The sequence below is a fragment of the Cylas formicarius genome, unplaced genomic scaffold (assembly GCF_029955315.1).
Source record: "Cylas formicarius isolate icCylForm1 unplaced genomic scaffold, icCylForm1.1 PGA_scaffold_10__41_contigs__length_53128322, whole genome shotgun sequence".
Lineage (NCBI taxonomy): Eukaryota > Metazoa > Arthropoda > Insecta > Coleoptera > Brentidae > Cylas > Cylas formicarius.
In genome coordinates, this window is record NW_026844214.1 from 8,743,495 (window position 1) to 8,763,614 (window position 20,120).

At 33.1% G+C, this 20,120-nt stretch overlaps 1 protein-coding gene across 1 annotated transcript; it reads left to right on the plus strand.

The window, feature by feature from the left end:
- The first annotated feature begins 3,935 nt into the window (after positions 1 to 3,935).
- LOC132703253 (dynein regulatory complex protein 11-like) lies at positions 3,936 to 18,741 on the plus strand. Its single transcript, XM_060672404.1, has 11 exons — positions 3,936 to 4,172; positions 4,226 to 4,444; positions 5,558 to 5,664; positions 6,123 to 6,430; positions 7,956 to 8,145; positions 8,195 to 8,659; positions 11,981 to 12,193; positions 12,253 to 12,505; positions 13,307 to 13,567; positions 15,915 to 16,201; positions 18,473 to 18,741. The coding sequence occupies exons 1-11, from the start codon at positions 3,972 to 3,974 to the stop codon at positions 18,582 to 18,584; spliced, it is 2,616 nt and encodes an 871-aa protein (XP_060528387.1). The 5' UTR covers positions 3,936 to 3,971; the 3' UTR covers positions 18,585 to 18,741.
- The last annotated feature ends 1,379 nt before the right edge of the window (positions 18,742 to 20,120 follow it).

Here is a 20,120-nt window from a genome sequence, read left to right on the forward strand (position 1 = left end):
TATCTAAGAATGAGAGGTTGTTATTAGTTTGTATTTCAATATTAAAACGTATGTTAGGATGTATAGAGTTTAAATGTCTAAGAAAATCTACTACGGATTCCTGACCATGAAGCAAATTTTAGGTGGTATAAAAGCAGGTATAGAGTAAAATGCGAGTCAGTTTCAGTCAAGCTCTGTAGAAGCCAACAGGATGATTGGCGAAACGTCAGCTAGTTCGAGTCAACAAAAACCGACGAAGGACGAATCCAGAAGTTTTATAAAAAGTATTATCAAAGCCATTATCCACCATTAAGCCATAGGACAAGTTCGTCCACGGATGCCGAATCTCTTCATTCTCTTATGAAATCGAAATATCCTATCACCCTCTCCAGTTTTCAAAAATACTTACTAGCACCCCGGCGTTTAATTGTGAGAGATTCGGGATGATATTTTCATGAAATGTTGTGTAAAAGGAAGTTCTTAGGGAAGTTGTAGATGTTTGTTAGCAAAAACTTTTCTCACAACGTTATTTTCAGAGAAAGGGAAAAAAATAGTTGTAAGCGGATGGGTTCTTTTGGTATACTAATAAACTAAAAACACAAAACAAAAACAGTTTTCTAAATCACTGGCTCCTTTTAGCCATATTTTCTTTGTTCTTGGTTATTAGGATGATTGCATAAACTATTTATAATTAATTGTTAATTGATTTTCAATTTTAATATTTTTGCCTTTGATAAGTCTCATGATAAGAGGCAGAATTATATATTTAAAACAAATTCCACTTCCGAAATGAAGAATCAGAATTATTTGGTGTGTCCCACTTAAGAACTGTACGCCCTTGTGAAATCTTTGTGTATGGATCGATTTTGTTTTTTTTTTTAAATGCACTAAAACCTTGTTGTATTTATTGCTTCAATCATATAGCTATTAGATAATATAGTGACCCTACTTCGGTAAAAAGTGATGCGCCGCAGGTTATGTTATGTTATTTTCGTAGAAAAGGTTTGGACTTTTGAACATGCATCACCCCCAACCAATTTTTCTAAAAAAATTGACTAATTTTCATAAGATCGCAAAATTAGTCTCTGATATCCGAATATAATTGGCAACGCCGAGCTAGGAATTCTTATTAACCCAACTAAACCAATTTCTATAATATTTCAATAAAAGGTATTTAAAACATCGTTTACGCCGCGCTTATGGCTGTAAATCGTTGTAAAATCGTACGGATATGTTTCTTTTTACATCAACCTAAAGTCATAGCCAACTGGGACAAATATCAAGAAGTGTCAAGGATTTTTTTAATTATTACTTCTTAAAACCTAAATACACTATTTTCCATGAAGATTTATCAAAATTGAGCCACAAACAAACATTCTACAAAAGTAATGCTCTGGCGAAATTCATGGGTTCAATGGTTCTTCTCAATATTTGACATAAAAAATTAGTCCCAGTTAGCCATGATTTCAGGTTGATGTGATAAACATCATAATGTTTTAGTGAGAGATCTATCGAACAAAACAAAATTATCAAAATCAAACCGCAATCAAAAATTTTACAATGATGTACAGCCTTAAGCGAGGCGTAAGACATATTTCAAACACACTCTAAGTTGAAGCAATAAGAAAAACAACATTTTTCAGAGAGCTATCCAACAAAAAAAAATCAAAATGGAACCGTAAACAAAGATTTTACAAGGGTGTACAGTTCTTAAGTGTATATCTGTATATACGTTTACGATTAGTTACGATGTAGTTATCAGCGGCTAATATTATCATAAGACAAAATTTATTTTGAGCTCATTGCAACGTCATCATCATTAGAATCAAGTTTTTCAAATTAAATTTCCTGCTATGATTAATGTAGTAGGTTTATCAGTTGATCCTAGCTTTCTATCTCCCCACTACTGCGTAACGGTAACCCCAAATTAACCCCTAAAGATACATAATAATTATCAGTCCCTCTCGCACCAGCATTCTTAGACAAATTGCAGGGGCGAATTAGACCAGCTTATACTGGCTTACCAATTAATCGTTGCAGTGAATAATCTTTTAGATTGTGTTTAGATAAAAAACTGGATAAGAAAAAGAAACCTATAAAATAAATGATCTGACCTTTTTCCCCATTTTGCAGTATAAATGTAACTGTCGAAGATATATTAAGGAAATCGGCCGGTTATTTTGGTTGATTTTTTCTAACTATTATTCATCCATTCATTCAATTTATTCATTTATCAACATATAAATGTATACAATACAAAATCGTTGGTCTATTAGTACAATTTTCAGGAAGATGAACTGGAAATCCGCCGAAGCGGGAAGTCGTTTTACCGTAATATCTTTAATAAACAATAGCGTTACTTTAACAGGAATTAATAGAAGAATTTGTAAAAGAGTTAATTGACTAATAAGGGTGCTATATACATGCAAAGTACTGAATCTCGAAAATAATTGGTTCTAGAAGCTTACTTTTACTAAAGTAGAAAAAGGAAGACTGCGAACAATATTTTCATATTCCACCAGAGGGCGTAACCGCTATATTTCATCTTAATAAAGTGATTTTTATCTGAAATCCACCCAGTCCATCCAGTAAAAGTTTATTCGAGTAATTTTTGTCTGATTTAATAAATTAAATTGATAGTCGAAAGACAAATTGCTCCAAAAATTTGGTATACAATGCAATACAAGTTAACTATGGTGTTGGGTTGCTAAATCATGCAGCCTAAAGTTTAATAAGTTCTAACATGAAACAAACTAACACTAACGCTACCTAGGCTCCCTAATTAATTTTTAAAAATATAATTTGTTTCACTATTAGTGTTAACAAGATTTCATTACCATTGGCTCAAATATGAATAAAAAACTAACACTGCACAGGTTTCGCTACTAACTTTTGGCAAGGACAATACTAATGTCTTTTTCGGTTAACACGGCAAACACTAGTCAATTAATTTTTGGTATACAACCTGCAAAAATTGACGTAATCTCTTACTATGTAAAAGATTCAAACAGCATTAATTCACCATTAGAGTAATCAACCCAAATTACGAAAGAAAACCAGTACAACCACTTTTCCTTTCAGAACCGCAAAAGTATCTTGCATTTAACAAGCCTAACAACCATCAACCAAAACTTTGATTGATTTACGAACGCCTTTATTGTTGTGCCTCCACACATAAATTACCTCATAAACTTTTATTTGGCAAGCAACCAACATTTCGATCTGAATATACAAATAAGCTTACTGAAATGCTCTGTAATGGCGATGTTTTGAGTCTGTTTTAATTTTATTTGACAAGCTTTAGAATGTATATGGCTCGGAAAGCTATTAAATAATATAGTGGCTGGGTAAAAAATGACCATATAAAATGTGACATATAAATAGCCTAAATATGTTTTTCAATGTATTTTTCCAAATGAATATGAAATATTTGCCGTAGACATCATTTGGCAGCAATGGATTGTTTGATAGGAATCGCGATTGTGAGTCCGGACGCAAGATTTCCGATTGTGGTCATAGTTGTCCAATTGGGTAGATGGGTCATTTTTACACCCTGTATTTTGAAATAAAGGGGTAGAGTTGAAAGCATTTATACTCCATTTAACCCATTTGACCTGTGATACGTCTAATTCCTAGTGGTACTTGTAGAACGCACATTTTTATATAATAACAGAAAATTCAAAGAAATTTTGTCCATGACCATGACCATCAGAATTGACAAACGTAAAAACTTAAGCCGCGGGTAATGTCTCCAAAAACATCCGATTAGAGAACAGAAGACCATAGATTAAGAGTACTAAATAATTTGATTAGTTTGCAATTTGATTATGATCGTTTGTATATAACAAACGCCGAGCCAAATGTCAGTGGTCGACTTGTTGGCCAAATGCTGACTGACCCGTTTCTATGACTAACGTTAAAAAATGACAAGTATTGCCCCCAAATTTACACATTTTCTTGCGTGTTTTTCTTAATGTTCCCGTTTCAATATCATGTCGTTTGAATACTATACAAAGTGGTGGATAAAGTCTCGTAAAGATTTGGAAACTCTAACGCAACAAGATGAGAAAGCTCGGGACAAATTTAAACAAACAAAGGACAGAAATTTGACCAGAGACTTGATTGGAGGATTGTATGCTAAATATTGCATGCTTGTACAAAATTTGATTACTTGTCTCGACCAACTTGCCCAGGTATGCGTTACCTGGCTCAGAAACATTATTAACCATTTTACTTACTTCTGCAGCCGCAAAAAAGAAGCACCATTAAAAAAATTGTAGATTCAGCCGTTATAAGATTAAACGAACTTCACGATGCACTACGAAATATCGATATCTCGGAGTATCATTACATTGACGGTAACCTTATTGAACTAAAACTGGTTCCGTACGATGTGGAGATTCTTAACCCTCGGATTTTCCATCATAGACCTTTAGATATTGAGGACATGTTGCAGGAATTTAAGGTAACAGGTTATCAAATTTCAGCGAACGGGGACGAATAACCTTAGGTAAAACATGTCATATTAATGAAATATACGTTCCACTATTATAAATTAGTTAAATTCATATAAATATTTTCCAAATTGTGGTGAAAACGAATAGGTGGTCAAGTGAATAATGTACTTAGTACTTTTCACCCGAGATGTATAAAACTGTTAACTCGAACACTAGTTCAACATAACTTTTCATGATTTCATGATTTGTAAGCAGTCAAGCATTTATGCTTCAATTATTTCTATGCTCAACTGATGTTTTTTGCGTAAGTTTGCAAAGTGGACTCAATTTTTACGAGAACATTGATGCTTTAGGTACAAATTAATATGCAGTGAAGAAAAATTAATTTTTCCTAATCCATATAATGAGACATTTGTTTCTTCGTCTTTTATGTTTTCTATATTAGGTCAGTCTTTACCCTTTGGTGTTCTTCTCTAAGACGATGTTGTAACATCCTTCTTTCATTTTTGCTAAGCGAACAATAGCTAAAACATCCCCACATTAAATCCAAATTATGAAAATTATTTAATTGAATTGGTTAGACATCACAACACCAGATTTTATATTAGAAAAAAAAACATTTTCAAATAAAATTGAGAACAAAAATATGGTTATATACATTTTTTGTATATTTAGTTCTAAATAATATAATACCACTTTGTCTACAGGTGGCTACCGATTAAGTACTTGTACTTTATATATTTTTTTATTATTACATAAATTATATAATATATAAATTGTATTACATGGTATAATAAAACTTTATCTTTCTAGTTCAGAGAAAAAGACTTCGAAGTAAATTAAAGCAAGGGATCAAATAATAATAAAAATATTTAAAGAAATATATGAATTTTATAAATTTCGTTGTATTATTTATTTAATATCGCATATTTAATACTAGATGTATAAACCGACCCTCAATGATCTGATGAGATATGTACTGCTGGCATACAATATACTTTCTGCAATAGGAAGAGTAAAATCGGTGACCGCTTAGCTTAGACGGACTCCTCATTTTGTTTACGTTCAGATTTATCTTTGTAAATTGATGAGTTTGTATTCCTTAATTAAATTATTTTTAGAAAGGGACAACAGTATTAACGAAAATTCCTGAGGATGCTACGTTTCAAGATGAAAAAGTTTTTCCCGATGAAGGAGATACGAAAGTCATCTTCAAAACTACGAAAATGTAATATGTCACACATATTTCTTGGCAAATCTTTACAGTCTATGCGAACATCTTAATTTACCATTTCATGAATTTGGTGCAAATTAAATTAAATTTATTTATATATTTATACGTTCATAGAAACGAGAATTAGAATTGTTCTGAAAATTTGATGAAATCGATGATTTATAGTAATGCGAGGCTGCCGCTTCTTAGAAAAAGTAGCCGCATCTCAAACTCAAATCTTAGACTTAATTTATCAGGACTTTTCAGAATTCTGCATAGACATTTGTTCTGTGTTGTACGAGTTATTTTAAAATTGGTGCAGAGGCATTTTTTAAAATGGAATTAAAATTAAATGCATAGTTCTGGTTAGTTTGCTTTAAATGCAACAAAATTGTGTTAAATTTTATCTATCTATCTGGCGGCAATCTCAGTAACATTTTATGTGTATAAAAATTAACGTATTCAATTTTTAGGTCGGAAATTCAAAAAACGGTTGCTTTTGCAAATGAAAGCCATGAGAAAATTGATCAAAAGAACATCAAGTACTTTATTAATTTGATTCAAACGGCGGAAAGAGCAAGGCAGGCAAGAGTATATTTTTTCGAAAAGAATTTAAATTTAAAAAGGAGAAAGAAACTTATGATGCTTGGGGCTGACATAATTCCACCAGCTCCGCTTGCCCTTCAAACCGTTGCTGCCACAAAAATACAAAAGCTCTGGAGGGGATACCGATCGAGAAAATATTTGAAATACAGAGAGGATCAACGAAGGCTCTTGATTGGTTATATTTTAATACCTATAATTGCACAAATTTTCGTTTTGGATCGATATTTTTCAATTTATTTCTTATGGACGCCATATTGGGTTTTCCAGAATTCTGTCTTTTATTACACTTTTAATGATGTAGATGTAAAAATAGTACGTAAGTAAGTTTTGATGGAAAGCCACAACCACAGATACTCTGTGAATCTTGAAACAAAACTCTATTAAATATACAACAACGTTACAACTAATACGACTTTCTGGCCACGCGTTTCGCTAAGCCATTTCGAATTATCAGCAAATTATATACAAGGTGCCAATTAATTCATGAGGACAGTATCAGTACATATCGACAACGGTTATGATGACTTTTTAAAAATGTCATTTTTGATGTTCTGCTAAATCTCTACAAACATGTTGATTTTCAAAAAAAAAGTTTTAATATTTTTACTATCTACAACATATTATACTAGGTATACTTGGATTTTACTCACGAACTTTTGTATCTGAGAAACCATAATCAATTTTTTATTAAATAACGATAGGTATTAAAATTGTTTATTTATAATTTATCTACAAAGATATCTTAAAATGAATTTAACATTGCAACTGTGCAAGATGGCAACATTAAATTTGAAGTTCGATGTTATATGCTACCATCATTTTTTTTTTAATATGTGCCTAGTTTTTATCATTTTATCATTTCAACTATTTATTGGATGTCCAAAGAAACCAAAAATTGTAAAAAAAGGTTCCTATTTAAACCTTTTAATTTAGAGCTAAATCTCAATCTAAAATCTAAATACAATCAACAAATCTCTAAATATTTGACAATCTTTATAAATCACCCTGTATTTCCGAATTTAAGAAAAATTTTGAAACTGCGTAGAGGAATTTTAAACAAGGTCTAATTTTTTTCTAAGTTAACCGTGGTCGCTGCTTTAACAGTTGTCGATATATACCAATATTGTCCCCAAGGATTAGTTGGGACTGTTATGAACCTTCTCCGTATACATTAAGCATAATGCGAGTGTTCGTTTTCTATTTAGTCTTAAAATTTTTAAACGGCGTTTTATTGACGCTTTTTGGTATTTTAGTATTCACATATACCACAAAAAATGTATCGAACTCTATAAAATTTGGAGAACCATTCTCATTATAACATCCCCTATACATTTGTCTTATGCTCAGACCTACTAATCAAATATAATGTTACTTGCAAAATAACTAACAGAAAATCGTAGTCTAGTACAGATTGACTTTTACAAGAGATAGATGTAGCACAAAAATTACATCGAATAATAGTTGCAACAATATCAACAAATTTTCCGCCATCTTGCGACAAGTACCAAAGACAACCTTTTTGAAAAGGAATATCAATACAAGCGATACGCAACTTTGAGGGATAAATTGCAAACATTCCGTGCCCTAATTTGTTTGACATTCGACAGTAGTCTTTATAAGTATCAAAATGTTCCTAAAATCCAAATTTTTCGGCGGCTTTATTATTGAAACTCCTACTATAATCGCAAATCCCTTTAAAGGTATGACCGAATCGAGTTGCAAATCCAAAAGGGAGTTCGAAATATTTGAGGAGAATCTAGAAAACCGCCGCCGATACGGACAACAGAAAATCAGGGAATATATTCAAGCAATTGATAGAGAAAAAGCGAGAATTTTAAGGGTCGTAGCTCCGGGTTTGTTCGAGGATATTGAAGATGAAATAAGAGAATGGTTAGCGTAGGATATTACTTTAGCGATATTTGAAATCATTTCGTATCAGGTTTCGACGATGGTTTTCAATTGCAAAAACGTTTGACAACTATCCGTCCGAAGAAAAGGGAGGCACGATATTATTGGTGCGTGGTGAAACTCTTACACCGGAAGAATATATGGAAGAATACGAAAGAAAAAGGCGCGAGCAAATAAAATCAGGTGGCAAAGATAACCAACGAAAAAAGAATGAGAGGGAACAGAAAACGAAAGAGGAGAAGAAAAAATCTGAAAATAAAAGAAAAAAAGAAGCGAGCAAAACAAAAAAGAAACATCCCGGGGAGTTTGAATATCAGTTTGACGAATCCCTCTCGAAAGATCTCCGAAAATTAGGGGAAGAAGAATACAAAGTGCTCTGGAGTGAAAGAAATGAGCGCGATAATCCTGAAGAAAACCCGTACGTTGATCTTATTACTGAACAACAATGCTATGAAACACAGCTGGAAGTCAGGAAGGCTGTTGATGAGATTATGAGGTATAGTCATACGTAATATCTGGAAAATAGTTAATATTTTAAAAATTAAAATTACGAGTTAAAATTATGAACTAGCAGATCTAACTAAATTGATGTGTTACCTATGGACATGGCATTTCCTCTGAGGAAGCCCTGTGAGCCTCTGACAGCTCTTCCTTGCTGCACTTGTAACCTGTCTAACTTCATCACATAGTGACCTAAATAATATCAGAATTGAATATTGATTCGCACACTATTTTTTCTTAGTTGTAATTGTTTCAACAGTAAATATTTCCACAGCTTACCATAAGACATTTATTTGTAATATAGCATTATTTGTTTGTTAGTATTTTAAAAAAATATCTGTTGATACTGCTAATTGATTAATTTCAGGATTAAAATGAATTTTGAACTGGAGTTAGCGCAACTTCGTATTTTTTTTTTAATTTTATGTTACAACCCTTACTCGGTCAACATACCGGATGCCTGGTTAAACTTACTAGCTGAATCTCGACTACTACGTGAGTTCATAAAAAAATGAAAAATTTGACACTCTTGACAATATTTTGTTATTATCACCTCCAGAGAAGGAAAAGTACGAGGACAAAATACTTCACAAAAGGCATCAAAAGCGTACAACTCAGAACTTGAAAACCTACGGAGTAAAACATGCAGAACCAGCATCTTCGGTCATATGCTCTTAATGTTATTTAAATTTAAAACAATCAGATCATTTTTTTAGGAACAATAGCACATTATGCAACAAACTGGATAAATGGCACTTTAGTCACTAGTTTGTGAGTGCTTAAAAATGATTGACTCAAGCAATTTAACAACGTCTTGCACACTGCCCTTCTTCGACGACCCTTAGTTTTTGAGTATATTTTTGCAAAATAGTTACAAACACATTCACTGAGTGACGTGTGACGTGACTATAAGGACTGACAAACGTCAAAATACCTACCGAAAACATCTGATAACTCCCAAACCCCCAGCAGAGGAAAATTCCAAATAGGATTGCGACCGTGGTTAACTAAGCTGACACTTTGCACACGCTTATCGGTTTTCAAAAAATATTTGCTAACAGGTCCAGATAACCTAGCTGATAAAACGAATAAATAAATAAATATAGTGTTTTTCTTTTTCGATCCGTCGAAGCTTTTGAACTGGATGTTTATGGCCAATAATAAGGGTCTCAAATTCAAGAAACACTATTTCGGACTTTTCTTTATGTACTTCTTCTCATCGAAGATTGAAGATAACTACAACAAAAAAATTTTGTCTTTCTGCTATTCTGAGTAATGTGTGAACGTTCCTTCCAATCCATTCTCGAATATTTTTCATCTAAGACATCTATCTGTTTTCCTCTTAGACCTGATAATAGGTAGTATTTTTTTTTCAAAGAAGCTTCCACAGGCTAGTGTGAAATAGTTTCAGTCAAGCTCTGAAGACGCAGAAGGAATCCAGTAGTTTTGTAACAAGTAGATAGTATTTATCATTTCTGAGAATTTTGTCATTACATCCTCGATCAAATCTGCAGCAATACAACACCCAAGATACTTTAATTTAGCTACTTGTTTGTATCACTTCGTTATTTACTATTATATTCGTTGGCCGATGTGCTTCTTGGAAATAACCATAACTGTAATCTTAGGGAAGTATTTATTGCAGGCTGTTGTAAGTCTATTCAATAATTCTCAAGGGGAAGCTTCGCTATGATCTAATATATCGTATCGTCCGCGTAACTTACATTTACATCTTGCTCGCAGTCACTTAACACTTGGAAAAGGATCTCTTCAAAATATGTGTTCAAGAAGAGTAGAGACAGAATGCAAACTCGTCTGATCCCTCTTTTTATTGCTACCGCTCTCGTTGTTCTCCATCCCGTTTTTACAGTGGGGCTCTGATTCCAATATAGGACCCAACGATTTTTGTATTATTCAAGTTTGATTATTCATGATCTCTGTCTATCAAGCCTTGTCTCATAATCGATGAAGCATAAATATATGGCTGTCTGTCTCGACATGTCTGCAATATTATTTTAAGGCTCCATGAAGCATCTCTGGTACCTTGGTATTTTTATAAATATTTTAAGCAAATAGGACATGAGGCTGATGCGTCTGAACGATTTCTTGTTTGAGGTCTAGAGAATAACACAGACGTTGGTCAATCTTTTGGAATATTGTCAGTGGTATATATGCAGCTACAAGGTTTGATGAGAATTTTCAAGTTACCCTATAAGTTTTACCATTTGTTACCGTCATTCTGCAGCTATTTCGTCCGTTCCGGTGTTGATTAGTTGATATGGAAGCTTGCTTCTGAATCTAGCTTCACTATTTTATGAATATAATAATAGCCATGCATCATTTGTAGTGCTTCTTACTCCAGAGTTCTATAATCGACTGGTCCTTCGCTTCTCTGATTTCACCTTAGATTTGTAAATAAACCTTTCGTTCTCTTTCCTTCCTGCTGTTTCCCAGGGTTTACAGTGTCTCGCTCCACCTTTATTCCATGTTTCTACCCAAAAAGGGGTCGGTTATTATGTGTGTTATCTTCGCGCAGGCATTTTCGATCAAATTCTACTTCAGGGTGATTACTCGCATTCTTCCCGGGGAATCTTCGCACACTGTGGCCATTTAAGGCCTGTCCGTTGCATTTGTATCTCATTGTAGATTTATGCTAGGGAGAATAATTAGGTGGTTTTCCCTTCCTTTCCTCTCTCGTGGTTTTTGCATACAATCAGTTTTAGATAACCAGTCGTCGTTTCCTTTTCCGCCTTCACCGTCGTTGTAGTCTCCATCCATTACAGGGCCCTTACAGGGCACTATCATCCGGAGCCAGCTGAATCCTGGTTCTTTAGCGAAGTTTCATTCTACGATCCCTCTTCCTTTTAATTTTAATTTATTTACATGCATGTTCAGCAAACTGTTAGTTCGCTTCTAATCATAAAAATAACATTACGCCACCAATTTATCGAACCTAAGAAAGGAAATATATTTTTTGATTAGTATTAATAGATTATGCAACAAACGCGACGGAGCTTGTGATTGATAAACGAGTGACAGGAGAAATCTATAATTTTTCTATGACCTCTTGGGTACCTTTCCTCAAAACAGCACTAGCACAAACACTAAGTGACGTAGGACATTACCGTCAGAACTCACAAACCTCAAAAAGCCATGACTAAAATCTATCGAAAAGATCCGATCGCTTTCAAACCCGTGACTAAAGTTCCAAAAATGTTTCTCGGCCGTTCACGGGGAAGCTGATCTCTTAAAGTGACACTTACGCACATACATAATTGGGTATTTTAGAGAAGGGTGTAAAAAAAAATATTTTTAGAATGGAATTGGACGTTCTTCAAGAAGCACTCGCTTTTGATAAACGTAAAAAATACAAAAAGAAAAAGGTCAAACGACGTAAAGGCAAGAAAAAAGGTAAAAAAGACCCGACAGCCCATCGGACTGTTGAAGATCTCTTTCACGAACTTGTATCGAACAAAATAATTCGAACGTATCCGGTCGCTAAGTTGGACGAATTTAAGGGGGATTTCAGGTTTTTGCATACGATATTTTCTCGAATTATCATATAGCTACCGTGTTTTCTATTGTTAGCTACAAAAACAGCGAACTGAGGCAAATTGAATTGGACCCCCCCGGGGCTTTGCTCGATGTTCGGCAGGCGATTGCGTTAAATTGTATTCTTCCTCTTGGTGTTGAGGCAATGAAAAAGCCAAGATCCGTTTTAATAGCTGGTCCCAAACATAGTGGCAAACACTTTCTTGCAAACGCAATTTTAACGCACACTCAATCCGTTCTATTTGATTTGTCGCCTGAAATTACCGCTGATAAATATCCCGGAAATAAGGTTAGTAAATAAAATAATTGATCTAAATTATATTCATTTTTTTTATTTTTAACGCACTCCTTACGAATCTGTTACTCTAAGGTATTATTCAAAAAGTTTGATAAACGTCACTTTCGTCACGATTTTGTTTTGGCACGAGCAGAGCGCAGCGCGAGTGTTTAATAAATTCGATTGTTACATAATACACCATTATCTAGATGGTGATTTATTAGTACACAGTCGTAACTTAGGGGCGTATTCTACAGCTGGGCCCGAAAGCACTTTGTTGACGAGGTACAGGGTGTCCAAAATTTTAACATTTTTTGGTGCATCCTACAATTTTGAAAATAATGGACTTAATTTGCTATACCTAATAACACATTAAAAACTCAATATTCAAGGTTATTACGAAAAATATTAAAAATTCCAAATTAAAAAATATGATCTAAATTACCCTTACTAAAAAGCAGTGGCAGGGCAGCTCTGTCGAATTGAACTTACTAAATTAGGTTAGAATCAGAATGAGTTGTCAATTTTTGCGGCACAGTCTACTCATTTTTGCAAAATTACCGTACCATAAGATTGTCGGTTTCTAAATTTTCATGGCCAGATACATTATAATATAAGTCCTAATGTTTTATGACCTTTTCTTGGGCAACAGTAATTAATAGCCGTGGATGTCATGAGTTGCATTATTGGAGTTTAATTTTGCAGCAGAAACTTAACTTGTATGAACGTAATTATTATAGGAAACGTGCATTTCTCTTATTCTTATCCCTGACATTAATTGGTGATTATAGTAACGACAAGATGATATTTTAGGGTTTAACGATGCTAATACATCTCGTTACGAAAATGTCGAAATTGCTTCAACCCTCTATTATCTTCTTTGATGGCGCCGAAAAGATTTATTACAAGAAGGTACCGAACCACGAAAAACACCTGGAACCCAAAAGAATCGGGAAAAGGTTGGTGAAAGGTATCGTCAAAACAATTAAACCCGAAGATCGCGTTTTGGTGCTGGGTATAACGGACGTCCCTTGGTTAGCACAAACTGGTAGATTGAGAAACGCATTTGAGCGGGTAGGTGTAGGCCTGTATTACACTTACAGGAATGGATAATATAATAGAGCATATTGGATGTCGTTAAAGAACGTACAAAAGTTGTTAATTTATTAAAAAACGGGCATTTATTTCAGTTAATAATTGGTTTAACAGGAATTCCAATTCTCGATTTTGAAATAGTTAATAAAATTTAAATAGAGCTGTTCTTAGGTGCCAAACTGGACACGGTGTAAATTTTTTTGTCTGTGCCAATAATTTCTACAAAAACACAATGCCACAAAACTATCGAGGTACAGGGTAAAGTCTGTTCATAAATATAAGAAAGTGACTAAATGATACGAATTAAGGAAAGACCCGGGCAAGCTGTAAGAATGAAATATGACCGAACAGGTCCGTACTTTGCTTAGAATTCAATTATTTGGGGTTTTGTTAGGAAAGATACTAAACAATATTTATTTATTTATATATGTATTTATGTTTAAATCTAAAATAAAATTACAAATTATTTTTATTACCTACTTAAATTATTTAAAATTATTCACATAATATATCAGTATCACTATCGCTATCATCGCCTGTTCTAATTATTATTTGTTCTATATTATTTGCAATATGGATATACGATTGTTCTGCTTTTTCTGTATGTGTAACAGAATTTGCCCAACTTTGTGGAGGGATGTTAAAAAATTCGGTTTCAATAAGTTTGGGGACATTGGAGTTAACACCGGGAAATACATTGTTACGACGAATGGCAGATTTCAGTTGGTGCCAAACAGTTCAATGGGATTAAATATACAGTGGTAAGGTGGAAGCCTTAAAACTGTATGCCCTAGATTTTTTGCATAATTATCACAGACGTATTCCTTATGTAGGTTCAAGCTTTGTAGAACCTCAATTAATTGCTTTTTACTTTTTAGTTTTGGATTGTTGCTTTTGTGTCACATGACGAAGGAGTTTTAGTCTACCGTGATAACTTACAATGTCCATTACAATTACGCTATTAGAAGGAATGTTTGGAACTAGTTTGTTTTTAAACCAACTTTCAAATAAATCAGCGGTGGTATCTTCATGGTAATCCAGAGAAAAATCCTTAATATTTTTCGCAGACAGAGAAAGTCCATTTGGAATCCAACCATCTTTAGAGTCAGCATGCAAAATAATTATTCTTTTACCTCTTTTTGATGGCGCGTTTGTTTTATACTTATCACTTGAGTCAACCCAACCCTTTTCCGGGGTATCATAAGTGTTGAACCAGCTTTCATCCACGTAAATAATTGTCCTTTATTGTTCTCGGTAAATCCTAATTTTTTCTAGATATTCCAGTCGCCATTTCCGAATTCTAAAAGATTCCATTAAAACTTGCCTTTTGTCAATTTTTTCAAATCTAAAACCCATGTGTTGAATACACTTCCATAAGGTAGTTCTGCCACATTTAACCCCAGTTTCATCTTTTTCAAGCCTCCTAATTAAGATATCTAACGTAGGCACTATCGTATAACTGGTAAATTTTACGCCGTATTATATCTTGATTATTTTCATCTACACTCGAGAAAATATCAGCATCGCTTCTTTTTTTCCTCGCCGGGATTATTCACAATTTTCCATACAGTTGATGTTGGAATTTTCGTCAATGTGGCCGTTTCTTCTAAAGATGCTTGCTTGCTAGCACCACGTTCAATGAGAGTCAAATAAACATTGTTTATAACTTCCTTAGTCTCAATAGAATAGTGTTTTCTACATTTGGGCGGGAGCATCTCCTGAGATACGCTAGACTGGCACATACTTTGCATAATTCGCACACGATTCAAAACACACTGTATTGCACACAAAATAAGAATGATTACTAATAAACTTAAACTAAGTAGTATACCAAAACAAAGAACACAGGTAGGTATAAAATTATTTTCTATTACGGACCACAATTTTACCAGAATTTAAATTCCGAAACTTTAGGTAACAATCTTATTGCATTGTATGTTAATGACCACCCTTGGATAATCCCATTCAAATGCAATTGGCCACTTTCTTATATCTATGAACAGACCATACCTACCTTCCAAAATTCATTTTCTCGAAGTCAGTAAGTTTCAAAGTTGTTGATATGCCCAAATATTAAATTTCTCATAAAAAAGTGGCTAAACAGCTAATAAAAATGTCTAGATAGCGATTTGAGATATGAAAAGTTCATATTAATTTTAAAAGTGTAAATGGCACACCCAGTATTTTCTCTCAGGCAAATTGGTTTATAATAGTATAACAATTTTTTTTTTCATTTCTCGTTTTATAATTGTTTGTTTGTTCATTTTAGGTGTTTTAACTATAACTTTTTTGATTTAATTTAAATTTATGATGTCGCTGGTTGCAGGTGATTTTGATTCCAAGGCCAGATTATAATAGCGTTTACCTATTCTGGAGAGACTTTTTAAATGCGTTTCCTTCGGTAGACAGAAATTTCAATTATACCGCATTAGCCACAGTCACAACTTATTATCCTTACAAAGTGTTAAAGGAAGTTGTAGAGAGAGTATTAACTCCGAGAAGGATTATTCAGCTGAAATTCAATCCCCTGAAGGCAGAAGAGTTTTACGAAATATTAGTCTCGGAACGAATTGAGCCAATTACCGACAAGGAGTATCAAAAATTTACAAAATGGTAAGGCCATTGCAATATGATCTATTTTTAATTCTCCTTTTAATTTTATACTTTTTTGTTGGATAGACCTCTGAAAAATGCACTTAAACTTTGTTTTGCTTATTGCTTCAACTTGAAAGTCGTGGCCAACTGGGACTATTTAACAAAAGAGGCAGAAGAGAGAAGGGAATCTATTAGGGATTCTTACAAAAAATAATTGGAAAAGGAGTTCTTATTCAGGAATACTTAGAACACAACTACACCAATTTCTATAGAATTTTTGACACAGGGTATTTTAATTATCATTTACTTAAGGCTGGATTTCGTTGTAAAATCTTTGATTAATGTTTGATTTTAAAAATTTTTTTTCGTTTCATAAATCTCTCAAAATCGCACTAAAACTTTTTACATCAACTCTCTTTTTACATCAACAAGTCATGGAGAACTGGGACTAATTTTTGATGTCAAATATCGAAAAGGGCTATTAGAGATTTCTTGGAGAATAAAGCGTAATCGAGTTCTTATTCAGGAATACATAAAATCTAACTAAACTAATTTCCATAAAATTCGGTTAAGCATTACTAAAGAGAAATAAAACAGTTTTTTCATAAAGCATCGACCAAAGTCATCGACCTAACTGACACAGTTTTTTGAAGAGGAAAATCGAGAAGTACTTTGAGAGATTTTTTCAAATTGAAAATGACAACAGATTCGTATTCAGGACTATCTAAAAGGAACTAGACCAGTGAGTTTTGAATGTTTTAAAAAAAAAATAAGTATTTTAAACCTTGTAAGTAACGATTATTTTGTATGTGATTTTAAGATCTTACAAATTTTAATTATCCAAATTTAAAAAATATTGATAAAAAAGTGTCATCTTAAAACAACAGCATTAATAAATCTGATTATTCAAAAGGAATAATTCAAACAAAGTTAAAATATAATTAACGAGTGAATTTGACCGTCGGATTTTCGCTTCTCCGTGGCTCCTTTGCTTTAGAAAGGAAACAAAATGCCGACATCAATGAATTTTGTCACTTCTGTTATTTTCATTATTTGATGAGAATTAAAAATCCTTTTTAATTAAAAAAATACAGCGTTGTATCATTGTTAGTTCATATCTAATCATATTTAATTTTAACAAAATCATTAATGCCTTTCAGCGACATCTATGCTACAATAAAAGAATTATAAAACATGCTACAGAAGCAATGCTTAAGCGAGGGGCATGCGATATTTCGAGCACCCTGTATTAGAATCTCATGGAAATTCGTTAGGTTTTATGTAGTCCTGAATAAGAATTCATTGACACTTAAAGAAATCCCTAATAGCCCTTCTCATTATTCGACATTAGAAAATAGTCCCAGTTAGCCATGACTTCAAGTTTACGTAATAAGAAACATAAGGTTTTAGTGCGTTTTTGAGAGAGCAACCCAACAAAAAAAAGGTTTAAAAATCAAACCACAATCAAAGATTTTACAAGCGGGGCGCCACCGATATTTCAAACACCTCGTATTGAAACACTATAAAAATTGGTATAGTTGCATTCTGAGTACTACTGAATAAGAATTCGTTGCCAATTTATTTTTAAAAAAGCCCTAATAGTACTTCTCTCTTCTCACTCGTTTGTTAAATAATCTCAGTTGGTCATGACTTTATGTTGAAGAAAGAAGCAAAACAACAACAAAAAATTATCAAAATCGGGAGTGTAGAGTGGCACACACCGTGCTATAGTGAGTCCGATTTTTTCTGACATGAGTAAAATAGTTTATTCTAGAAAAAACACCGTAATAAAATTATATCTTTTTTAGAAAATTTTTATATTTGTAAAACAGTAAAATAAAAAAGTATATATAATGTTTTCTAACGGACAATACCCTAAATGGAACTGAAACTTGTTTTCGCACATTTCTCCTGTCTTATTCGTTCTTTCAAGTCTTTGATATCTTAAAAACTTGATCAAGTACCCTTATTAAAAAAGGGTCCATTAGTGTTCAGTCTGGAGACCTGGGCGGCTATTCAAGCCCGTTCCGGTTATTGTCAGTTTGAAAATGGATTTCATTTTAAGTATTTAGCTTTAAAAATATTTACGGTATCAAATGCTCTTCGTTTTCCTTAAGCCACAAGTTTGTAAACCCTGTTCAAAAATTTTAAGATATTTATGAATTATAAAATGTTTGCCAGATCCAATCTCCTTGATAATGATAAATATGAAAAATTCACATTAATGTCAAATTTTAAGGCTGCATAATCCCCGCTTAGTTATATAACTTTTTATCTCGATTCCCTCAGGTACGCTAAGACATCATTAGGTAGAGAAAGGGCACAATTTAACAAATGGGTAGAGTCCAAGAGAGACGCGGAAGCAAAAGCAAACGAAAAACAACAAAAGGGAAGAAGATAATTCACTTATTAAAGGCGCTAACGCTTTTACGACTCTGTTCGGACTGATTCGTTGAAAGTAATATGATTTGTGGAAGTATTTTTTGCTGCTTGAACACGGCCGTTGTCGAAAAATAAAGGATTTTTTCTCTTTATTTTAGCTATGTGTACGAAATCAAATCTCAAAAAGAAGTTTTTATTTTTGTTAATAATTAATAAATTGACATAAAAAGACAGACTAACTTTTGATAAGTGGACTTTAATTCTATTCTCCTTTTTAAATGCATAGGAAAAAAGTCAGCAGGCGCATTTAAATAAACCAATATGACAATTTTATTACATATTATATTTTGGTTACCTAAGTTCTTTACTGAATACTGTATTAAAATTAAGAGATTTATTTTGGGTTAGCTATAGGACAACAGAGTCCGCGTTATTTGGGGCTTAAAATGTTTCAGCAACAGATGAATTGAAAATTTTAAAAAGATAAATACAACAAGTTGTGGTACATTATGTAAATTAACCATATGTATATGTTTTCACTTGACCCTTGTCATATTATTATATGTGTTATATTTAAATAGTAATCTAAATAGCAACAAACTAGTGTTGCGGTAAAAAGCTGGCAAATTGCTTAAAGTTACTCTTAATAATAATTTTTTTTCAAAATAAAATTAAAAATTTCTTAGAGTTAATGGATGTCCATTTATCTTTTTTTTAAAACCATTTTTAATCTCTTTCTGAATTTATATGAAAACAAAGGCAAGCCTATTTTATTTGAATTAACAGTTTTTCAAAAAGCAGTAAATTGAAAAATGTTTTTTTTAGTAGGGAAACACAAGATGCATTGAATTTCTACGAAGAAATACGTTATAGGGATTCTTAAAAGCATCAAAACTGGCTAATTTTGACAAATTGGATCCTTTTAAATTCTGTTAGAGTGGAGATATAAATAAAAACAATTTTTCACATAATTATGAAGCTGTGAGACAGAAATGTCGATCCAAGATATATTTTACTTTCAATATTGAACAATATTTGTCTTCAAATTTAGAAACACCAGATATACCTATGGAGAACATAGTTGTAGTCCGTTACTCAATGTTGAAATGTCTATAGATATTTATTTGGTCGTTCAGTTTATCGACGAATGCAAATAGGTCAGCATGAGGCAGCGTATTTCTAAAGTAAAAGTCAACAAACGCCACAGTCTCCGAATGGGGGAACAATGGTAGTCGGCCATGTTGACTACTCAAGAAGCCATATTGTGACCCGAGGCGGATGCCGACTTGGACGCCCACGACAAGTGCAGTATAATACTCTGATCACAGAGAGTCTGCCGCATTCTTGTACATGTACCGAGAAGAAAATTCATCGTGCAGAGTTGGACTTGCGATTCAATAAAGGCCTACTAAGCGGAGATCAAGCCGTAATCTACAGCACCGAACAAAAATAGGAAAAGTATGGTTCGACAGTTTGTATAGACTCACACATCTCAGGTTTTCTAAAATAGTTTTGGGGCAAAGAATACCCACTAAGAGTTTATGGAGAGTAGCAG